At 46.1% G+C, this 20,750-nt stretch overlaps 3 protein-coding genes across 5 annotated transcripts in view; 1 reads left to right on the top strand and 2 right to left on the bottom strand.

The window, feature by feature from the left end:
* The window catches only part of LOC149347975 (protein deacetylase HDAC6-like), a 47,668-nt gene extending 39,838 nt beyond the window's left edge, over positions 1-7,830 (bottom strand). For both annotated transcript variants that reach the window (XM_089587808.1, XM_089587811.1), the window contains exons 1-5: positions 7,676-7,830; positions 7,362-7,530; positions 5,558-5,716; positions 1,908-1,948; positions 477-576 (exon numbers count right to left, since the gene is read on the bottom strand). In XM_089587808.1, coding sequence (XP_089443934.1) covers positions 477-576; positions 1,908-1,948; positions 5,558-5,716; positions 7,362-7,412 — 351 coding nt within the window. In that variant the 5' untranslated portion in view covers positions 7,413-7,530; positions 7,676-7,830. The remainder of the gene's footprint in view (positions 1-476; positions 577-1,907; positions 1,949-5,557; positions 5,717-7,361; positions 7,531-7,675) is intronic.
* A 4,231-nt stretch (positions 7,831-12,061) lies between these two features.
* Positions 12,062-20,750, bottom strand: part of LOC149347974 (lysophosphatidylserine lipase ABHD12-like) — a 12,218-nt gene continuing 3,529 nt past the window's right edge. Inside the window, exons 2-5 of one of the 2 annotated variants that reach the window (XM_089587806.1) lie at positions 19,146-19,203; positions 18,413-18,684; positions 16,412-16,616; positions 12,062-14,309 (exon numbers count right to left, since the gene is read on the bottom strand). In XM_089587806.1, the coding sequence (XP_089443932.1) occupies positions 13,656-14,309; positions 16,412-16,616; positions 18,413-18,684 (1,131 nt within the window). In that variant the 5' untranslated portion in view covers positions 19,146-19,203 and the 3' untranslated portion in view covers positions 12,062-13,655. The remainder of the gene's footprint in view (positions 14,310-16,411; positions 16,617-18,412; positions 18,685-19,145; positions 19,204-20,750) is intronic. The other variant, XM_089587805.1, reaches the window with a different exon arrangement.
* Positions 16,418-20,750, top strand: part of Sirt7 (sirtuin 7) — a 23,479-nt gene continuing 19,146 nt past the window's right edge. Inside the window, exon 1 of the mRNA XM_089587804.1 lies at positions 16,418-16,660. Coding sequence (XP_089443930.1) covers positions 16,637-16,660 — 24 coding nt within the window. The 5' untranslated portion in view covers positions 16,418-16,636. The remainder of the gene's footprint in view (positions 16,661-20,750) is intronic.

Below are 20,750 nucleotides of genomic sequence, written 5' to 3'. Positions count from 1 at the left end.
TAGGCCGCACTGCTGGGTACCAGAAATCACGGAGTCTGCGTTACGTAATGTGCACGTCATGCTTCACGTCACTTAGTCCTGTGTCGTCATAGGAGAATCCCAAGTTTGAATCAGAGCGGCGGGAAAAACTTTTTCAACTTCGAATCCAAATTTCTTAGAAATAAATGCATCTTTCGCTGCCGGCCAAGTGGCAACAAAGCCATGACATGCCGAACTATCGGATTTTACTATAAAAAAAATATTAATAGTGCTCTCCTCAGTGTCCCTTTAACGCTACCACGTTCATGCATCCATGCATGCATTTATTGACCTATCTGATATACTGACAACGGCTGGAATAGTGGCACCCTACAGGCACGTCACCATATCCCGACAGCACGTCACCATACATCATATCAGCACGACGCGTTCAACAAGTACCTAAACAACCCGTAATCCCTGTCGGGAGAGATGAGGTTGGAAGCAACAGTGCTTACCGGGTGGATGTATATCGAATCAAAGTGTGCACACAGGGTCTCCAGTGCATCAGCGTCTGTCTTGCCAGCGGTCTCCTTGAGCTTCTCCAGGTGGGCCTGCCTGCACCATGCAAGGGTAGTTTTCAAACCATCAGACCAACCGGTGCGACCAGAGGTGCAACAGTGTTTGCACCGAAAAGCAGTGAATACCCACAATAATGCTACACCCTCTTGAACCACGTGACAGCTTGCGTCAAGGTCTCACCTACAGATGGCACTGAGCAATGGAGTTTGGTTAGGTTTAACATAAACACAGCCCATCATACAAGCGAGAACCGTGACACCATAAGCTCCTGAAAAGGCAAAGCCCTCTATCCTCCTTGTGATAGATGTACAAAACAGGCGAGCAATGCATTATTATATAGTAACCAATATGAAATACTGCAAGTGTTTAATTTATGAGCAAAATGAACCAGCAGCTTAAACAAGAGAAGCATTTACATCTACCTCCATTTGAAATACAACAGCCTGTAGAGTTGACCGCTCAATTATTCAAACTCCATTTTCAATATACTTTCAATATTCTTTTCAATATACTGGATCATGAAAAACCACAGTGCCATTTGGAATTATATGATTCTGAATTAACAAGATCCCACTTTACTCAGTGAAGCACACCACATAGAAACAAAAGAGGACAAACATCAACGGATATTAAGGCACTTACTGTTAACACTAGTAAGGCTGCTTTCATTGTATTAGTCTAATATTAATCAGAATTAACGAAAACCAATAACCAATAAAGTGCAGTTTCCAAGTGATGAAAGCAGTTTGATTAGCACCTACCCCCATAAAGTTCTGTGTTTTTGAACCTGAGCACATCTTACCGTCATCAGTCCCGATAAATGCAACTTCCAGGAGTAACATTATGTACCACATCAACTCACTTCACAAATACTTTTTTCCCTCCAAAGTTGAGAAAAATTTGAAAGGTGCATTCATTACACAGGGTAATATACTAGCAAACTGTACACTTTGCAAAGTGAAAATAATTGGTGCATTCATTGAGTAAATACGCTATCGAAAACAATATCTGATGTATATACCACATGGCTATAAGTACAATACCATATGAATATGACATCACAAAGAAACAAGATGTGGGAGCACATCAGTGCTGTGTAAACTTGTCTCTTCTACTGCAGACTTCGCCTATTTCACTATTACGTGCACACTGACCATGCTAGCAAGTCTTTTGAGTCACATGCAAATCCTAAAAACCTTATACAAACTAAAAGGTGCTTAGTATCTCAAATGGTATGCTCTTAAGAAACTCTGCAACAAATTTTTGCTTTAGTAACTGCGGCACCCTATCGTGCTGGTAGCATCCTTTAATCACTGCCTATTCATTTCCCATTCACAGCAGGCTGATATACAAGGGCAGCTACTCACTCATGCAAGGCCAAGACCTCCGATTCCTCAGCTCGTCGAGCCTGCAACAAAAGCACACACAACCTTTCACCCGCCGTTTATCATGGTACTGTCACAACTGATATGAAAGGTCTGCAACGCAAGACTGGTGCACAGATTAAGCTGCACATGTGGTGCGAGATACAAAAGGCACACTTTGTACTATATAACAACCAGACATCCGTTGTTACAAATGACACATCTTGGCAATGTAGTGTCAGTGTCAGGTCAAACACAAAAAAGACAAGACGCAAACAGAAAACCAGATAGATCTCAGCCAAGGGAGCCTGAATATACAGGGTCTGTTCTGAAAGTAGTAGGACTGGTTTTTTCCTGGGCGAACAGGCAGACGAGAGGCTGTCTGCGCGTGCAGGATCGTTGAAGGGGGATATTGGGAACGCTGGGGAAAATCGGCAGTAGGCTCTCGGCCGTTGAAGAGAGGAGGTCACTTGTACTGTGAACCCCTGTCGAAACGTCTCGTCACGCAGAATCATCGAGCGTTTACTGGATCAGAGATACGCGATCAAATTTTGAGTAAATCTTGGTAAAACGGGCAAAGAGACTCACAACATGATTAAGGAGGCCTATGATGACGCTTCCATGGGTAGATCAGCTGTTTATTGAGTGGCACAATCATTTCCGAGAAGGTAAGAAAAGAGTGGAGGAAGACGACCGCTTCAGACGCCCTTCGACCGGCAAGACCAACGAAAATGCAGTGGTGGTCCAGCCATTTCAAGTTCTGGAGCAATTTTTGGAGCAGAAAAATATCCATTCTGGAGCACATTTGTATCAGAACGATAACCCTGGAGCAACATAGGAACAGCATGAACGGAATAAAGGAGTCACAAAGAGTTTGTTCCTAACGAGATCAGGTTCAGCCATGCGTAGCTAGAAAAAAAACAATCACAAAAACAGAGAAAATATTTTATTAATGCTCACACTGCCTTGCACGCAAGTTCAACCAAGTGTGCTTGACTAAAAGTCCAGAGAACACGTTTACTAGAATCATTTTTTCATGTTGGCTCTACAGTTAAACGTGGACATAACGAAATTTTTAAAAAGTCTGAGATTTTTCTTTGCATTTTTCTTTACAACCACGCGGCAGTGATGGCCGCGCACTGCTCGTGTCTTTTCTTTTTTGCTATGCCCTATCATTTTTCGCTGCTTTTGAGCATGAACAGTTGTAACGCCACGTGGTATGACGTTCCTAAAGAGAAAGAGCCAGAGATGCGCCAACGGCGCTGGAGCACGGCGCGTTGCGCCAACTGCAGCGGCTTGATGCGATAGGCGTTCCTCTCATGTCAGTTCGTGCTTTATCGTCACGGAACTTTCGCGTGGTTCTAACAAATTTTGAGTGGCTCAGCACTAACAGAGAGGGCGTAGCCAGTTCGTTACATCAAGGTCAACTCCCGCAACACCTTTACTACATGAAGGTCTGAAATCACGCGCTTCAATGGGGGCGACGATGGTCTTTATGACTAGGCTTCACTGGACGCTCCCTGCTCAGTTTCTTTCCCTACAGGAGCCGGCTTCAAAAAATGTGAAGTAACAGCCTCTCCCGAGTTCTTTCCTTCCTCCATAAAAACTGGCTGCTAAATTTTACCACAAGGCAGCCCACCAACGCCCTAGGTTGGCAACTGCGAAAACATTTTAGTAGGTTGTCAATCGAAATCCTGAATGGCTCAATATAGTTGCTTTCCCGCGACCGTATCTTCTTTTTGGAGCAGCTAAGGAGCAATATTGATCGATTTGTCACTTTTGGAGCAGACTGGTGCAGCAAAATGTAAATGTATCAAAATGGAGCAAATGGAGCAGCTGGAGCACCACTGAAAATGTGTAGCGAGTGAAACATTTACTTAACAGTGATCGTAGAATGAGGATCAGAATGATTGCTGATGACTTGAGCATTCCTCAAACCCGAGTTTGAGATCGTGACAGAAAACTTATCCATGAGGAAAGCGTGCGGGAAGTTAGCGCCCGGAGTGTTGTCAGAGGAGGAAAAGGCCAACCGGTAGGCTCTTCTTCATCATGTGAATGAGGACCCCGATTTTTTGCCCAGCACAAGGCGGCAACGCTGCTTCAGCACCCCTACAGCCTCGACCTGGCCCTGCCAGACTTTTTTCTATTCCCAAAAATAAAATCGACGCTCGAGGGGAAACATCACGGATCGGTAGAGGTGGTTCAACAGGCCGTGACGAGGGAGCTAAACAGCATTCCGGTCCAGGCATTCCTGGAGGCGTACGAAAACTGTAAAACTCATTGGCAGCAGCGTGTAGGTGCGGAAGGGTGCTTGCTACTGGAAAAATTGTAATCGTTTGTACTATTCTCATGAATGAATTTTGTTTAAAAAAATGAGTCCTACTACTTTCAGAACAGACCATGTATGTGCAGCTGAATTTCACTCTAAGGGCACAATGGCCGTTCGTTGGAAGTGAAAGCCAATCATAGAGGAGGATTCCAAATTAGCTTTAGCCATGTGTGGTTCTTCAACACGTGTTAAATGTTCAGCATACGAGCATCACCACATTTTACTTCCACTGAAAATCCGACTCCTTGGCCCTAATTTAACTACCAATCTCAGCAGTAGAATGACATAGCCACTGTGCTATTATGATGAGTTACATGTGAAGCGTGACAACAGAAGTGTACCTGAATAGCACAGCCAGCTGCTTCCAGTATAAGCTTGCCCTCTGCTAACTTGAAATAGTATGCCATATATTACTTCTGAACAAGACTTTTCACTTTGGCCCAAAAGCAGAATCTCACATTAAAGACATCCTTTTCTTTGTCATTCTTTAATTTTTTTTTTTACGAACAGGCCAACTGAAAAGGTTTTTCCAAAGATTGAAGGTCCTCACAACATCTCTGGGACCCTTTCCTCCAAACACAAGAAAGGCCAAAAAAAAGGTTCAGGTGGCAAACGTCACCTCCCTGATATTCATGAGGACCTATTATAAAAAAAACTTTCATTCTCTGCGACAACTTTCAACCTGCAGAGCTTGCATAGGTAGCGTGTCCGCTTAGGCCCTAATTTTTTTTTTTTTTTTTAAAACCAACTAAGTACAAATATGTACAGCTCTAGTGCAACCCTTTGCCATCACCACAAAAACGGAAGCAAGTGTTGCAGCATTCAAACCCGGCATGCTTAACCCACTGATTTTGAATTTTATTTGCAAAGTTCTTAACTACAAATTATAAAAAAGCATGTAGCTGCCACAATGGCTTCACTGACAGTCATGTGCATGAGGCCCGACCACAACTGCAACACAACTTACCGTTAAATAACGAAAAAGTTTACAGCCAAGTAACAGATGCAATGAATGAAATGCAATTCCGGAAATACTATAACATGTTATTACAAAATGCAATGCAACATTGATGTAGCAAACCAATAATTGAAGCACTTTCAGCAACCATTCAACGTCATTAACGAGATGCTTATCAAATTTTAACTGTACCACTAATGCTGCTATTACCGCGTTCGCAGGTCTTGATTTCAACCAGCAGCAAACCTGCAGATTAACTGCATGCTACTGTTTCTGAAAAATGACCACCAAAGAGGTCCATGTTTTGAAATAGTTTTGCAAGCGACACAACTAATAAACCTATCTCACAGCAGCAAAGGCACTTACGGGTATGCGGACGCAGCGGTTGACCAGTCCATAGTCGACGCAGCGCTGGTAACTGACCGTCAGCCGTTCAGGGCGCTCGGGGTGCCGGCCGTCCCAAAGGCTGCGGTGCTCAGCCATGCGCTCATCGTAAACCAGGCCTGTGCCTTCGCCCGTGCCCATCTGTTGAGTCAAGTGCACAATGCATTGCACAACACACCTATAGCAGTGTGATTCCTCTAAGCAACTTCCCCGAACCACACTGAGACAATCATGTTTTTTCATTTGTATTATCCCCACTGCCTCACTCATACGTTCTCTCTTGACAACTTCGAAAAACCGCTTCGCTCAAACATCTAGCTGACACTTGCCTCAGTCAAGTAGTTGAAGTGGAAGATAGGAGACAGAGCTTCCTTAAACTACCTTTACCCAGCATCTGTGTTGAATCTTACATTTAGTTTCACTCTACTATCAATGAAACTGAGGGAAGATCACGTTCACACAACACATCTAAGTAATGCAACATTGCAACAGAAGGCATCTGAATACTTTCTCGTCATTTTCACAGCCAATATGTTATTCATACTCTTAGCCACACTTCCTTTCACACGCAGCATTATACAATAGCTTTTAAAGGAACAGAGCACTATGAACTTCCGCTGAACATCATGCTCCCAATTAAGCAATTATAAAACCGCGCAAAGATGACAGGACAAGAAGAGGCACAAAGACGCACACACAAGGTGCAAAACTTCAAACTGGATCTATTCCATGAAAAGTGGTTCTTTGCTCAATGTTTAAATTGCTGAATCTATGAACCGCCTAGCCTGAAGTCATGTCTCACTTCCCAATTAAACTTTGTGTTCTTCAGTAACCAACTTCCTTCACACCACATTTCGCCCCGACAATGTCTTCGGTCTCGTCTATACTTTAACTCAGTATATTCACTTTGTGTCCTGATAAGCTATCAAGCTATTTTCTCTGCCCTGAGTCAATGCTCCTCCAGTACAGGCACTCAAACACCCTTGCACTAACTCTGCTGTCGGTCACACACTTCAAGTCCTTATCTCTAGAAAATGCACTGTTCCAAGCGATGCACACCTCATTACTGCCTGCACCATTTCACTCATGATTTGAAGCCAGGCTGTAACTATTGCCTCTTCATTCAACATGCAGCCCAGACCTCATCCCTGCTTCAAGCAAAAATGATTTGCATTCCCAGATCTACACACTGGCATTACCGCTTCATTTCAAAAGGACAACAATTAACACTTTATACATACTGCACCTCCACGGTACTCTGGTGAATTACTACTTTTCCCTTGTCTTTCTTTACTATAATGTCTTCTCGTATCGCACTGCATATAACATATTTGCTGTAGTGCTATTTGCAATCGAGCAGCATAGGTCACAAGTTCGTCGGTATATCAAATTAATTAATACATTAATACTTGCTCAACCAACACGCGGAAAATATCAATGTCAACCAGCAGTCACCAAATGCTGAACTGCAAGTAGAAAAAAAAAACAAGACACCGAAATAAGCTCAGGCACTCCAATCCATGATAACTTATTTGTTGTCCAACAACAACAGGCGTCTTGGGTTGTTGGCCAACAGAGGTTGACCTGCCTCTGCTTTGTCTAACGCCAATTAACCACTTCAGCTAGCGCCAGTCACAAAAAAAAAAAAAAGACGCGCGGCAAACTGCGGCTATCCTTAACAGATAACTTGAAACAGCCGGCCCCAGCTGTTGCTCCGCAAGCATGCTTGCTGACGTTTACAGTGGCATGGAGCCAAACAGCTGCATGGGCGTCGAACCAAACTCACCGCCGACTTGAAGGCGCTGTCTCCCCCGCCTCCGTGCTCGGTAGCAGGCATTTTTGACTGCAGCGCCTGGCGCCGAGCTCAGGGAACGAACGAATCCCACCTATGAGCCTTGTTACACTGCGGTTGACAGCCGGTGTCGTCCTCCACTGCGCTGCAGCACACGCTTGTCCTTCACACGAACATAAACAACAGCACGAGGGTTGCAACGCCCCTGTCGCATGGGCACTCAGAGTGAATGCTCCGTAAGAAATATAATACTCGTCAAACTCGACGCATGCAAGCTAAGGTTTCAGCTTGTAGTGAATTCCGCTTACCGTTTTTTCATGTATGCGTCCAGAGAAGTTCCGAAGTTCTGCGGTGCCACTGCTGCTTTCTCGAGCTGCACCACCGCACGTGACAGCCAGCCTACACGTGACTCTGCATTTATAGGTTTATGGTCGCGCCTCAAACTTCTCAAGACGAGCCAGGCGAGCGCTGCAAAAGCGAAGGAGCGATAGCGCGACAGGCGAAAACGAAAGTTTGGAGTACTTTTTTGCTCTACCAGATGGCGCCACCTTTGCGCGCTTTTTTTGTGTGTGTTTGTGTGTGTGTGTGTGTGCGCGAAGAAGAAGCTTGACAGATGATTGCGCGTCGCTTGCGGCTCTGAATTTACAGTGTTCCTCAGTCACATAAAACAGGGGCACCCTTATCTTTTGCGTTGTGAAATGTTTCTGTAACGAAGGAAGGAAAGAAGCCACTGATTTAGGTTTCCCTCAGTATCGCATCGCACAAAAGGCATTGTTGTTGTTGTGACTGTAGGAAGGAGGAAAGGGAAAGTGCACGGGCCTGCCCACTGGCTCGGGCTGCGCCACAACCGCTGTCACGTGCGTGCAGAAGAGAGTTGAAAGATGTGAGAGTAAAGATAAAAGACGCGCGTCGCAATAGCCGCGTCCGCCGAAAAGAAAAACGTGAACGGTAAGGGACAGTAAAATTACTTTCAGTGATAATGGTGATGTGACTCTTCCGTCGGGAGACGTAAAGCATGGAAGGAATGAAGGAAGAAATAAAGAGTTATTGAGAGAAATGAATTTTAATTTTTCTCCTGTTTGGCTCTGCACCAATAAAACGGTGAGAGGTACATACTTGAACAAAAAACAGCGCAGCTGTCCCGTCTTTTCTCTTGTCCCTGTTGCTGCGCTGTTTTTATTCTTCAACATCTGGACCAAACCCTGGCCAATCCCCCATCGTGGGTAGCAACAACAATGGCCGCATTTGTTTTTCCAGTCCCGGACTACTTGCTGGCAGGTCTGGGCTTCCGCTCGGACAGGAAAAGCGTCATGGTCACATGACCTACTTGCCATAGGCTGCTTTCGAACACGGCGCCAGAGCCGGGCTCCCCCTCGGTTACCGTACAAGGACGCTGTCATCTGCTAGCAGACGATGCAAGCCACGGCCACTACGACGCCGAAGCAACGCCGTGCGCTCGATCATGATACTGAGTCGATTTAAAGACTGTACTGTCAGCTTAGCGTAGGTGCATTACAGAACTCAGCTTCGGAGGTATGCTCGCCGCTACTGCTTGCGGCGAAGTTCGCACAAAGTAGCCCAACTCGTTGCGGAAAGGCGGATAGACGAAAGCCTCCGCAAAAATGTTGACAACAAGCTCTATAGCTGCTCCAGTATACGAGTGGTTCACCTGCGATGCTTTCAGGTAAGCGTACAGACAGCATGTGGCAAAACAAGCGAACAAGAACCTCTTGACGACACGAGCTAACAATACGCGCTCGCAGCTCCGAACGCGCGTCCGTGTGCGGTGGATTTCAAGAAAATAAACGAAGATGCAAGAACAAAAAGTCTTGCGATGGCTCAGAGAGGAGCTACGGAGCTCATATGAAGGTTTAACGCATGATATCGACCTCCAGGAACACGAAAAGCACTCAAAATGCACACGGAGTCTAACTTAATATGGCTGCCAGCGCGGCGCGCAGCTATCGTCTGCTGCCTTCTCAGCAGCCCCAAGCAGCCCGCGGACTGCCATAGGCTAAAAACGAACGCGTTGCTATGGCGATGCAAGCAGGTGGGCGGAGCTTTCGGGCTGCCCGAGAAAAACAAATACCGGACTCGAGTCCGCAAGTAGTCCCGGACAGTCCGGGACTGAAAAACAAATGCGCCCAATGTTGGTTAGGTTTAGTACGTCTTGCGGTCTTCCCATTGTGCCCGCTCTGCGCAGAACCCGAGACGGTAGATCACTGTTTGTTGACCTGCCGCCGCTTCTCTTCTTTACAGAGGAGCCTGCTAGAGCACCCGGCCGTTATGACAGCTCGGTCTAAGTTTCTCTGCCGAGGTTAATTTATCTGGCACAGCAACAGGAATGTGCTCTCCGCCATTCACTTTCCTTTCATCAGTAAGCAAAGCTCCCAAAACAGGGCACGGTTAGCCCCGTTCTCATTTCCAGTCACCAATCTCACAGTGTTTGATTTTTAAATTAATTTTTTTTTTTGAGGTGAAAGGAAATGAATATCTGTCTCACATCTGAACCGCGCCGTGCGGGAAGGGTAAAGGAGGGAGTCTGAGAGAAGAAAGGAAGAAAGAGGTGCTGTAGGGGAGGGCTCCGGAATAATTTTGACCATCTGGGGATCTTTAACGCGTGCACTGACATCGCACAGCACACCGGCGCCTTTTGCGTTCGCCTCCATCGAAACGCGGCCGCCGCGTCGGGTTCGAACCCGCGGGTACTCCGGCTCAGCCGAGTGCCCTACCACTTAGCCACTGCAGCGGGTATTTTTAATTTCAGTGAGCAAATATACACTCATATTTTTTTGTTTTATTTTATTATTTTTTGATGTTTTGAGCACCTGTCAGTCGCTGCCTGTGTCTTGGCAAATCCCCCACAGTGGGTATGCATCATCTTCTCGAGGACAACAACAGTGACTCTGGCCGATGTCATGGAGATGGCGCCAGTGTGCTTGGTCTTCCAGGGTGCCACTGTTCATCCACATCTCCCACTGCTCCAAGGTCGCACTGGGCGGCTTTAGGTGGTGTGGTTTATGGGAGCATGTCCATGTACGTGATATGAAGAACTGTAGGGATGGCACCATACCAGGAGCATGCATTCATAGTTAACATAAGGCAGTGCAGATGCTGGAGATGGGGAAATAAGTCTGCATTTGGCATAGCATGCAGGCATCCTTCGAAGAAAGGTGTTTGTGAGGAGGGGGCTGGACGTGTCAATCTGGTTTCAAGGTGTGTACAGTAGTGGGTGGAAAGGGGGTACATATCTGGACTGTGTGATGGCAGTTGCCACTATGCTGGGCGGACACAGTTCGTGTGCCACCAACTGCAGGGCATAAGTTACATCAGTTGCAACACTCCGGCATAGTGGAATGGCCTGCGCTATCTTCTCTCCAAAGATGGCAATGCCAGTCAGTTCCATTTACATTACTGCTGGTTAACTAGCTGGTTATTTTAACCTGGCAGCTGATTGGTCCCAGTCAGTGGTTGGCTGCGTATACCTCATTTACGGACAAAATAGGCATGTGTTCTTATTTATCAACAGATAACGCTTTTCTTATACACCCCCATCCATATACTTGCACACAAACACATTGCTGTCCTAGCAGTTTCCCCGAGACTTCTGCACGGGCCCCTTCTAGCTTGTGTACATCTGTGATCATGTGTGGAAGACCCAAAAGCCCATCTATGCTAAAAAATACATTCATTCACCAAGATGAATTAGCGCTCCCATTCATATCCTCTGCAGTGATTCTTCACTATAGGTAGCAATTGTATGATTAGGTGCCTTTGCACAAATGATGCAAAGTGGCACTGGTACAAATGGACATGCATTCGCAAAAGCCTAGACCACTGCATTTTAAGCAACATGTACAGCAAAACCATTGTGTGTTGTGTTTTACGCCACATAGGCAACTGAGGCCATCATGTGCCAAGCTCAAGGTATAGGGAAATTGTTTTTTGCTGAATTATACACAAATATTAAAATCGGTGGTGCAGAGGGACTAAAACATTGGTTTGTATTACTTAGTGATGACACAGGAAAGAAATCTTATAACTGGCTAATAGTAGAAGCTTTAAAGAAGGTCGGGTAGCCTCAGCAGCCATCCTTGGCTAGGCAAAGATGTTGAGCCTCCCAACCAATCAAATAAAAATCTCCGCCTTCTTCTCAGATGTGAGAAGGTGGCCGAGGTGTATCAAACAATGAAGCAACACAGTACAAAAACAATTTGTGTTATTGTACAACTATTTCAAATATGCTCGACAATGGTTTTGAAACAGTACTTCGATTAAAAAAAATTGTTAATTTCTAACTAAGCAAAGCAAGGATATAAAAGACAATGCAAAAAGGTTCAAGAGAACAGTAACATGTGAAAGCTGCAAAACAGAAAAAATAGAAAAATTGCTACTAGACTTAACCACGACCTCTCTGTGTTTGTAGGTCTTCACTAAGGGCACCCTGATCAGTTTAGTGTTAATAAATTATGCACTACTTTATTTGCTGCACGTTTTCCTTTATGCTATTATCGATGTGCCCGAGATAGTCTGTTGAGCCTACATCCATTGCAATAATTTGTAATAAATTCCTTCCTGCATGGCCGCTTATATATTTGCACCTGATTTTATATTAGCAAGGACTTCTATTGCAGGCACTGCCCGAAAATTTACTAGTCAAATTATTAATAAAGCTGCACTCGTAAGCAATGCAATTGTATTGTAAAACCACAGTCTTTATTTATACCATCACAATGAAAAAATATGCCATTTACATGTATATAAGAACTATAAACATCCATCTTGCTCACAAAATAAGCAGGCATTATGCTTGGCACACACCCTTAAGGCACTTAATCATTTGATTAATATCGAGCTACCACCACTTGAGTTCAGTCTATCACACCATGTTGACATTTCACCCATACGCTATTAGCAGTCTATCACACCATGTTGACATTTCACCCATATGCTATTAGCAGTCTATCACGTTCCATCTGGCTTTTGTAAAGGTGTGAGCCAAGTTCCATTCGCAAAAACAAGCATAAAGAAATGTTTAAAAACAGAACTTGCTCCCAAAAAAAGTCCTGGCGCTTTTCACACACAACACAGCTTGCTCTTAGTGCTTTCAGCTATGCACATTACAGCGGTGCAATCTTCCAAAACCAAAACTATGGGTGTACAGCTAGGAATGCCCGTGAGCAAAAGCTTCGTTACTGAAAGGCGTGGCCTGCATCATAACCATCAGAAACTCATAACCATTAGAAAAGTGCACAAAGCTAAGTTTGCTTCATCAGCCAGTTTCTAGAAGAGCAACAGGCGTATGCAAACACCACACGATGAAAAGTAAACACATTTTGATAGTAGCGGCATTAACAATTGTTTCCCACTCTCTAGATTGCTTGTTTCTTGATAATGCACTCTTCCCCATGGGAACAGCATAACAGCTGCAAATAACTGCTCGTAGCACTTGCCAGGACTGCCTATGTTACGTTGTTAGCAGATATGAGTATATAGAACAATAACTTGAATGCTCTGGTGAGGACTAGTGGACACGCACTGCTTCTGTACGTCACATGTTCACAGATATGCATTACATGCTGCCAAAAGTACGTCCTATAGAGTCCCTCCAGCACCGCGGAACACAACCACGTCAAACCAAACCAGCCTGTACTCGTACATTCAACACTTTGAAGCCTATAGACACGACACTGCGAAGACAAACGGAGAAAAATGTACCCACTGAACGATGCTAGGCAAAGCAGACAAGACTGCAAAGGCACAGCTTCCACGGTGCATCACATGTACAAAAAGGCGCATTGCAGTTCGGAACTGCTCCCGCCCGCTGCCCAGTGACAAATAAGTTATATTTGAGCCCTGAAAATGATGTATGAATAGAAAGGGCACAGCGCATTGCAAGTGATACTGAAACGCTTCTTTTCCCTTCCCAATCTGAGAAGCCTCGTGTGTACACATTGTGGCATCATTAAGAAGCCCACTAAACACGCTCTGCCGTGTTCCAGGCTGGAGAAAGTGGAATATGACATAGTAGGAGTGAGTCCAGTATGGCATTCCACCCTCTCCACAAATATGCTGCCTCACAGCGAACATAAAACACACGAGCACAAATGTGGCACTTGTGTGCCCATTGTGGCTAGACACCAGGTTTGAATACTGAATGAGTTTCTCCCACGGATCACCGGGAGAGTCGACAAAAGCACATTGGTCCCAGGAGGCACCACTTGGAGCTTTACGGCGTCAACGCTGTCAAATGTCTGAGCCCGAGCTGCATGGTTTGAAGGTGCGCTCCTAGTGCCGCGCGCCAGTGCGATTCAAGGCAAAGAACTCTGCCACCAACGGTGCCAGCTGTGGGTCACGATGCACGTGCTTGTGTCCGTAGCCCAACTGGCCGTCGAACGCCTGCAGGCGTAGTGGTGCAGCAGCGGGGTCGCCCTTGCGGGCCTCGCGCAAGGCCTGGTGCAGCGTTTCACCTAGCACAAACGGCACCGTCGCATCATCGCGAGCATGCAGCACCAACACTGGCAGCTTGGGCGAGATAGAGCGGGCGCGGGTTGCGCTGTCGAACTCGACGGCGGGGTCATCCCTGAGGCTTGCGACGAAGGTCGGATGAAAGTAAGGCAGCCAGCGGTGAAGCACTGAGATCGGATGTGTAGCTGCGACGTGGTGCAGCGCATCGAAGGGTGCCTCAAGCACCAGGCCTGTCGGCAGTGGCTCTCCGCGGCGTTGCAGCTCTTCGAGCAGGCGCACGGCCACACCGGTGCCCAGCGAGTGGCCCCAGACGATTAGTGGGCGGCCTGGTGCACGCGCTTGTAGCCAGCGCAGTGCTGTGCGGGCATCCTGTGCCAGTGCCTCAGCTGAAGGACCCGTGGCACCAGACCCCGAGTCGCCGTAGCCCCGGTAGTCGGGCGCCAGAACATGCACATCCAGGGAGCCAGTCAACACCTGCGAAAACATACGCCCACAGTATCATTACTATACTCACTGCAACTCACCTGAGGCTTGCTTTAATGCAATGAGCAACAGTACAAATTATATAGGAGAGGACACGTTTCTTGGTATTGTTTAGCACTTTGGAAGTAAAGTCTTGCAGTGCATTCATAAGTAGTTTAGTTTGAGAATGGCTCCTTTTTGTTCAACCGCCAGTTTACAATACGCCTCCAGTGAACTGGAACTGGTACGCTGTGGGTTCTATTACTCACTGGCTTGTGAAATGAGTTATTCAAATCACTGTGCATAGCGTTGCAAACAGTTTTTACACATTGCAGGCCTTTGACCCACTATGTGCACTGGTGCACACTCTCTTCTGTGCATACGATTTCCAAGGTTTCACAAAATGGGGCTCAATCAGTTGATGACAGTGTCTGTGTCCTTTCAGTGCAATTTAGGGACAAGTCAACGAAACCTAACTGCATTTTGAAACACACAAGTTTGGCTAAGTTCTTTTCACAGAGTCTCAGTGCCTAAAAGAGAACACAATCCTATGCATTAAACTTCTAAATTAGCAGAGTGGACTGCAATTGCGTGCATTTTTTTTGTCTGTGTGAGTTAAAGTGCAACCAATTCTCGGTTGGCGGTCGCAATGACTGTGATAGCATTGTGTGCCAAGCAAGAAGTCCTGCACAATGCAGACTTCCCAGATGAAAATGGAGATGGGGCAGACTTTAGTCAGGGTTACCATTTCAACTGGAAAAGCATTTTTCTAGCTGCATTTTCCAGCTGGAGTGATGCTTCCACTTGAGATTCCAGCAGAACCTAGCTCCAGCTGGAGCTAACTGGAAGTGGAAATAAAAAGTGTTCCAGCTGGACATGACTTCCAGTTCAAAAATCCACCCGGATATGGAGTTTCTCAGCTGCGGACCGATGTCATCCCAGCTGGGATTCAATGGTTTCCAGCTGGAAGGGCATGATTTCCAGTTCAGTAGCCTAGGTGGAAATGGGAACATTTTTGAGCTGGGTCGAGAACTAATAACTATGAAGAAGGCAGCAGGAAAAAAAAAAAAATGGACTGTGTGGTTACATAAGATTATGCATGCATACTGCTCTTGTAACTTGATGCTATAAAGTAAATGTCAGTTCAACACGACACTTGTCCTCTGCCAATTTTAGAGCGCAGCTCTCAAGTGCCCATTCATGGGTTCAGCCGCAACAGCGTTGTCAGTGTAACCGAGCGAAACCACAATAAATAAACAAATAAATAAATAAAAATGAACCTTGAGAAAAGCGGGACCTGAACCGGACAGAGTACTAGATTGATGCATTAGACATTAATGATGCATTAGACATTAATATAACAGGATAATTCCCTATGACCGATAAGTAATTTTTAATTTAATTTCTTCTTGATGCCACAATTGCTAACACGCAATTTTAATTCCCTGCAATGCGTAAGCCAGCCTGTTTCAAGCAGTGGAATAACAGAAACAACATATCAGTGCTCATATTGTAGTTTTTTTCATGCTTCGCGTGTCCTAGACACTTTTTGCATGTCCCAGCCATCATTCAGTTGATGATAAGAGAAATTCAGTTAAATTATTTAGTGCTAGTAGGCGAATGCCACTTGGTAGCCTATGTATTCTAGTGTCTTATGCATCATCAGAAAACAAGCAACTAAAATGAGGTTCCACAGTCTTTTAATAAGTGTGGTAGACGGGACCACAGTAGTAGTTCGAATAAACCTCAAGTTCGAATAGACGAGATTCTGCTGCACTTAGCATGTTAGGTGATTGAGCAGTCACAGAGGAGCATGGTTATAAAAGCCTAACGGTAGAGCACCAACTATGCAAGGTATTGCGCACCAAGAAATTCTTTGTGTAATGCTAGTTTAAACTTCCTCTTCCCACCACCAGGTGGTGCCAATTTGACTATTAAACACACATATTTCTTTCTTACACTTACTATTAGCAAAACAACAGGCTGGAATTGACCCTTTGTTTTCTCCTCCTCTCCATAGGGCCATTCATTACTTAAGCATGATCATCACTGCCATGATGATGATGATGATGGTCAAGCATGAGCCAGCAGTTAAACTCTTTACAGTCCCTCACCTTGTAGAGGCTGACGCGGTGCCCGCCAGCCCGAGAGCCACCATTTCCGTGCAGGTAGAGTACAGCGGGCCGCTTGTCATGTGTGAACCAATCCTGGTCTAGCTTCTGACAGCCGAGCTGATCCACGGAGGAAGCCGGAGGAATGTGCCAGGCTCCGAGGCGTAGCCCTGCCTCCTCAGAGTCGATGTACAGGTTGTGTGCACACCTGCAAGTGTGCACAGCCCCATGTTCCAGCATTCCCGGCCACAGGTGACATAAGCGGAGGCTAAGATCATGTGACTGACTCTGAAATGTCTGGGTTGTCTGTCACCTTGCCCTCAACAAGACTGCCTTTTCCACAGGTTTTATCATTCCCTCTTGAGTCATTCCGTTATCACCCCTGCACACCGCCTTTCACTTCGCATCAGTCATCCGAAAGCTGTTCATACACCTCGAGCATCCACTTCTGCGCATCTGAAATCATTCTTCGCCCAGACCGCAAGAGTCTGGAACAACCTGCCCGCTGGAGCTTTTATCCGTACTGGCCTGGAATCCTTCAAATCATTCATCACTGATCTAATTAAATGACATGTTAGCCCATCCCTCGTGTAATGCCCCTAGTGGGGCTTTGAGGTACTAATAATGCCCTTTCACTGCGACAATACAGCAGCCATTAGTGTTTTGCTTTCGTAGCAGAGTCACTCTGTCATTATGATTTGCACTAACTAACAACGGAGCTGGAGCTCAGCTCATTATAGACTGGTTTATTGGCTCAAACAAGATCACTGTTAAGCTGAACTTGTGAAGGAGTTTCAATTTAGAGTTAATAAGTTAATAAAACAAGGTAATGACAATTTTTCTGCTTGTCGAAGTTTTGTGAGTCAGCTTGGTACTCAACTTTGCTGGTTACAACGCAAAAGAAATATGGTTGACAATACTGGTACATTCTTGATTTGGTTTGGAAGCTCTCCAGAGCGAAGTCCTAAATTCAAATTAAGTTGCAAAGCCCACTTTTCCACAGAGCAACTGATGCCACCGGGTATCTTATTGGTTTAGTTGGTGACATATGATTGCGTCAGCTGTGCATTCCTATGACTTAGTGTCATGTGGACCTGCCACGGCCCAAGATACCTGACAGTCATGCTCACAACCCTGTATGCGATCACAAAGTGGCACTGCATTCGGACTTTCAAACCTTCACAGATGTGGCATCACATGGACGCAGCACGATGATCACTTGTGCCACCATTACAATGGTTAATAAACAAAATTGCTTTTAATTGAGTTTCCAGGCTCTTTCTTTTAAATGAAAGGCACTTTTAACACAACAAAGGCGGCAGGCAGAACTGAAGGACGAACATAACGAACACTTGCAAACGTACCTTCCTTTTTTACCTGTGTGGTGTGTAAGGTACTTCCACAGTTTGCACAAATATCATTTTTAATTGCGGTGCATCTCTAAGTGCAGTAAACCAAAAAGCTCCCTCTAAGTTTGAGGCATTGAAAGACTCCCTTTAGGACTTCTCAAAAGGAGCGCTTCAGTAATGATGGACATCACCATCATCAGCAGTACAAAGACCTCTTCCATATCTTTCCAATTAACCCTGTCCTGTGCCAGTTGCGGCCACCCTCTCCCCGCAAACTTTTTAATCTCATCCGCCCATCAAACTTTCTACCACCCCTCCTACCCTTGACTTCCGTTAGTGTTAACGACCATCAGTTATCTTGCCTTCGCATTACATGCCCTGCCCAAGCCTGTTTCTTCCTCTTGATATTGACAAAGATGTCGTTAACCCACATTTGTTCCCTGACCCTCTGCCCTGTTCCTGTCTCTTAATGTTACACCTATTGTTTCTCTTCCACACCCTCTGCGTTGTCCTTAACTTAAGTTGAACCCTTTTCGTTATCCCCCATGTTTCTATCCCATAGGTGAATACCTGTTGTATACTTTTCTCTTGAGTGACATTGGTAAACTGCCATTCATGATCCGAAAAAACCTGCCATGCAGGCCAGAAGCCCGACCTTAGGTCGTATGATCGTGGGTCGTTCAGACGTGGAAATGGTGGGATGTTGACGAAGGTGAGGAAGACTGCCTGACGCCGGACCCAGGGCGATGCGTAGAACACGGCTGGTGCCACGACCAGCACCCCGACGGCCAGTGATACCAGCAGTAACAGCAGTGCTGGAAACAGGCCGACCTGCCTCTGTTTCTGAGGTGGGCAAGCTGCCTGCTTCCCCTTCTCCTGAGGCACTTTGGCCTCGGCCACTGTCGTGGAACCACGCCAGCGCAGCATCTGCACAAGACCATTTTCCCTCGTGTATGCTTCTGTGAGGAAAAGTTCCCAGACCAAAGCGCCACTTGCAAAAAAGCCTGCTTACATGAACTCGATAGAGTCGAGTCAAGTTTGCTTGTCGGGTAAAAAACAAGTCGTCGGGTTCGCGTAAACGCTGTCGGGTCGAGTAAAATAAGCGGCAGAGCGAGTCGAGTTAACTCGCCTGCAGGGGGTAGGTTAACTCGCTTGACCTGCCTTTCTAAAAACCTCGATGCTAGGCGCCGCTGCGATACTTGCGCGCTTGAACCGAGTTTACGTAGACAACAAGCGGGGCGAATCAGGGGCGAGTCACCTAACCCAACGCTGACTCTACCCGGTCCTGTCGGGTTCATGTAAACAGGGCTAAAGAGGGGTACATGATAGATTGTCATCACTTTGGGGTTTTGCAACAAAAGACATTCAGGAAGAATTCCGCTACAGACCTTTCCAATAAGCTCTCTCCGGATGTCAGCAAGTCCCTAAGTGGACCGTTGTGTGAACCTGGCAAAAACATGAAGCAGCAGTAGCAGACCTATTGCACCTGTCCTCTATAGTGCAAAGAGCTGGTGCTTTTTGACATCTGTGTGTTCCCAACCCAAAGGTTCATTGGGTGCATGGAAAACACACTGGAACTATCACTTCTTCCTTGCTTTCACCAGGCTGGGTTATTTTAGTTCAAAACTAATTCCAATTTAAGGGAAGGGTTCCCGGTTTGGACCCCTATTTCATGATCCCTTGCAACATCCCAGCGAGGCATATGGCCACGCCCCTAGTTGTTGAGATAACTTTGTGAAAAAAATTTAATTTCTTTAAATCTAAAGGATAATGGCCCATGTTTGTTGGTGCACAGTGCAATTCGCGAAATCACAATTAGGCTGCACATATGTACTCAAGGATGCATGAATCGGCGAGGGGGGGGAGGGAGGGGGCAATGATTAAACTTTTTCGTTAATACTGCTTTCCATTTATACTGACGGCACCTGTACATTAATTTTATGATGTCATTTTATCGAGAGTTTTGCACTGCTGCTATTGGAAAGAGTAAGTGATTGCACTGTCCTCATCAAGCGCTTATTTTCTTCCCTCAACAGAACCACGTTTATTCGACCCCCCCCCCCCCTCTCGCCAAACGCCGATGCAAGACTCTGTCGTCGGAAGCTCGTTTATTCCGACGCCCTGGGGCTGGCACCGGTTAATTCGGCCGGGCTCCCGATATGGCGCGCCATGTCGAGGTATGACTGGTATCACTTTTTGCTGGCGTCCACCGAAATATTCGTTCTCAGGCTTGGACTTGATATTATATTGTTTCCCGCGCACCTCTGACGTGCGCGCAACGGCAGGCGTGTTAATGATCGCTCCCCGCCGACAATCCGCGAGTACGGCCGCATAGTTTCGTTTTGGGGACTCGCCGCCAGCCAGCGGTAACCACGGCTATTGGCATGCGCATGTCAGATATGCCAGCGGAGCCCTTATCAGCACGCCCTTTATATCAGCAGCATGTCCTTTATATTGATAACTTATCGCGCCGCTTATCTTTTTCTCCTTTTTCTTTCCGAAATCTTATCACATATGCCGCTCGGGCGGAACTGTGCGCTTTTCTCGCTTCCGTCCGCGTGACTTTTCCGTTCTTCCAGGCTGTAACTCTACGCTCGTCGGGTGTCCACCGAGATATGTGAGACAGCTACCAGCAGCTACTGCGCCATTTCCTTTCCTCAAAAAAAAAAAAAAAAAACACCCTATCGGAAGTGTCGGAGGCATCATAGCTCCGTAATGACTAAGATCTCCGCGGTTTCTATTATTTTATTTTTTTTTAGTGCACGCGGTATAGATCTGAATGAAGCCTTTCACGTGTATGCGTCGGTAGCACGTGAGGCGGCTTCTCAGCACAAACTTCGAACAGCACGCATGGTGGATGTGGTGAAGAGCACCCGACGAGCGTGGAGTTACAGCCTGGAAGAACGGAAAAGTCACGCGGACGATAGCGAGAAAAGTGCACATTTCCGCCCGAGCGGCATGTGATAAGATTTCGAAAAGCAAGAGAAGAAAAA

This window comes from Amblyomma mixtum, chromosome 4 (genome assembly GCF_055824585.1).
Source record: "Amblyomma mixtum isolate Tamu chromosome 4, ASM5582458v1, whole genome shotgun sequence".
In the NCBI taxonomy this organism is placed as follows: Eukaryota; Metazoa; Arthropoda; class Arachnida; order Ixodida; family Ixodidae; genus Amblyomma; species Amblyomma mixtum.
This window is presented reverse-complemented; position numbering and strand designations above follow the sequence as displayed.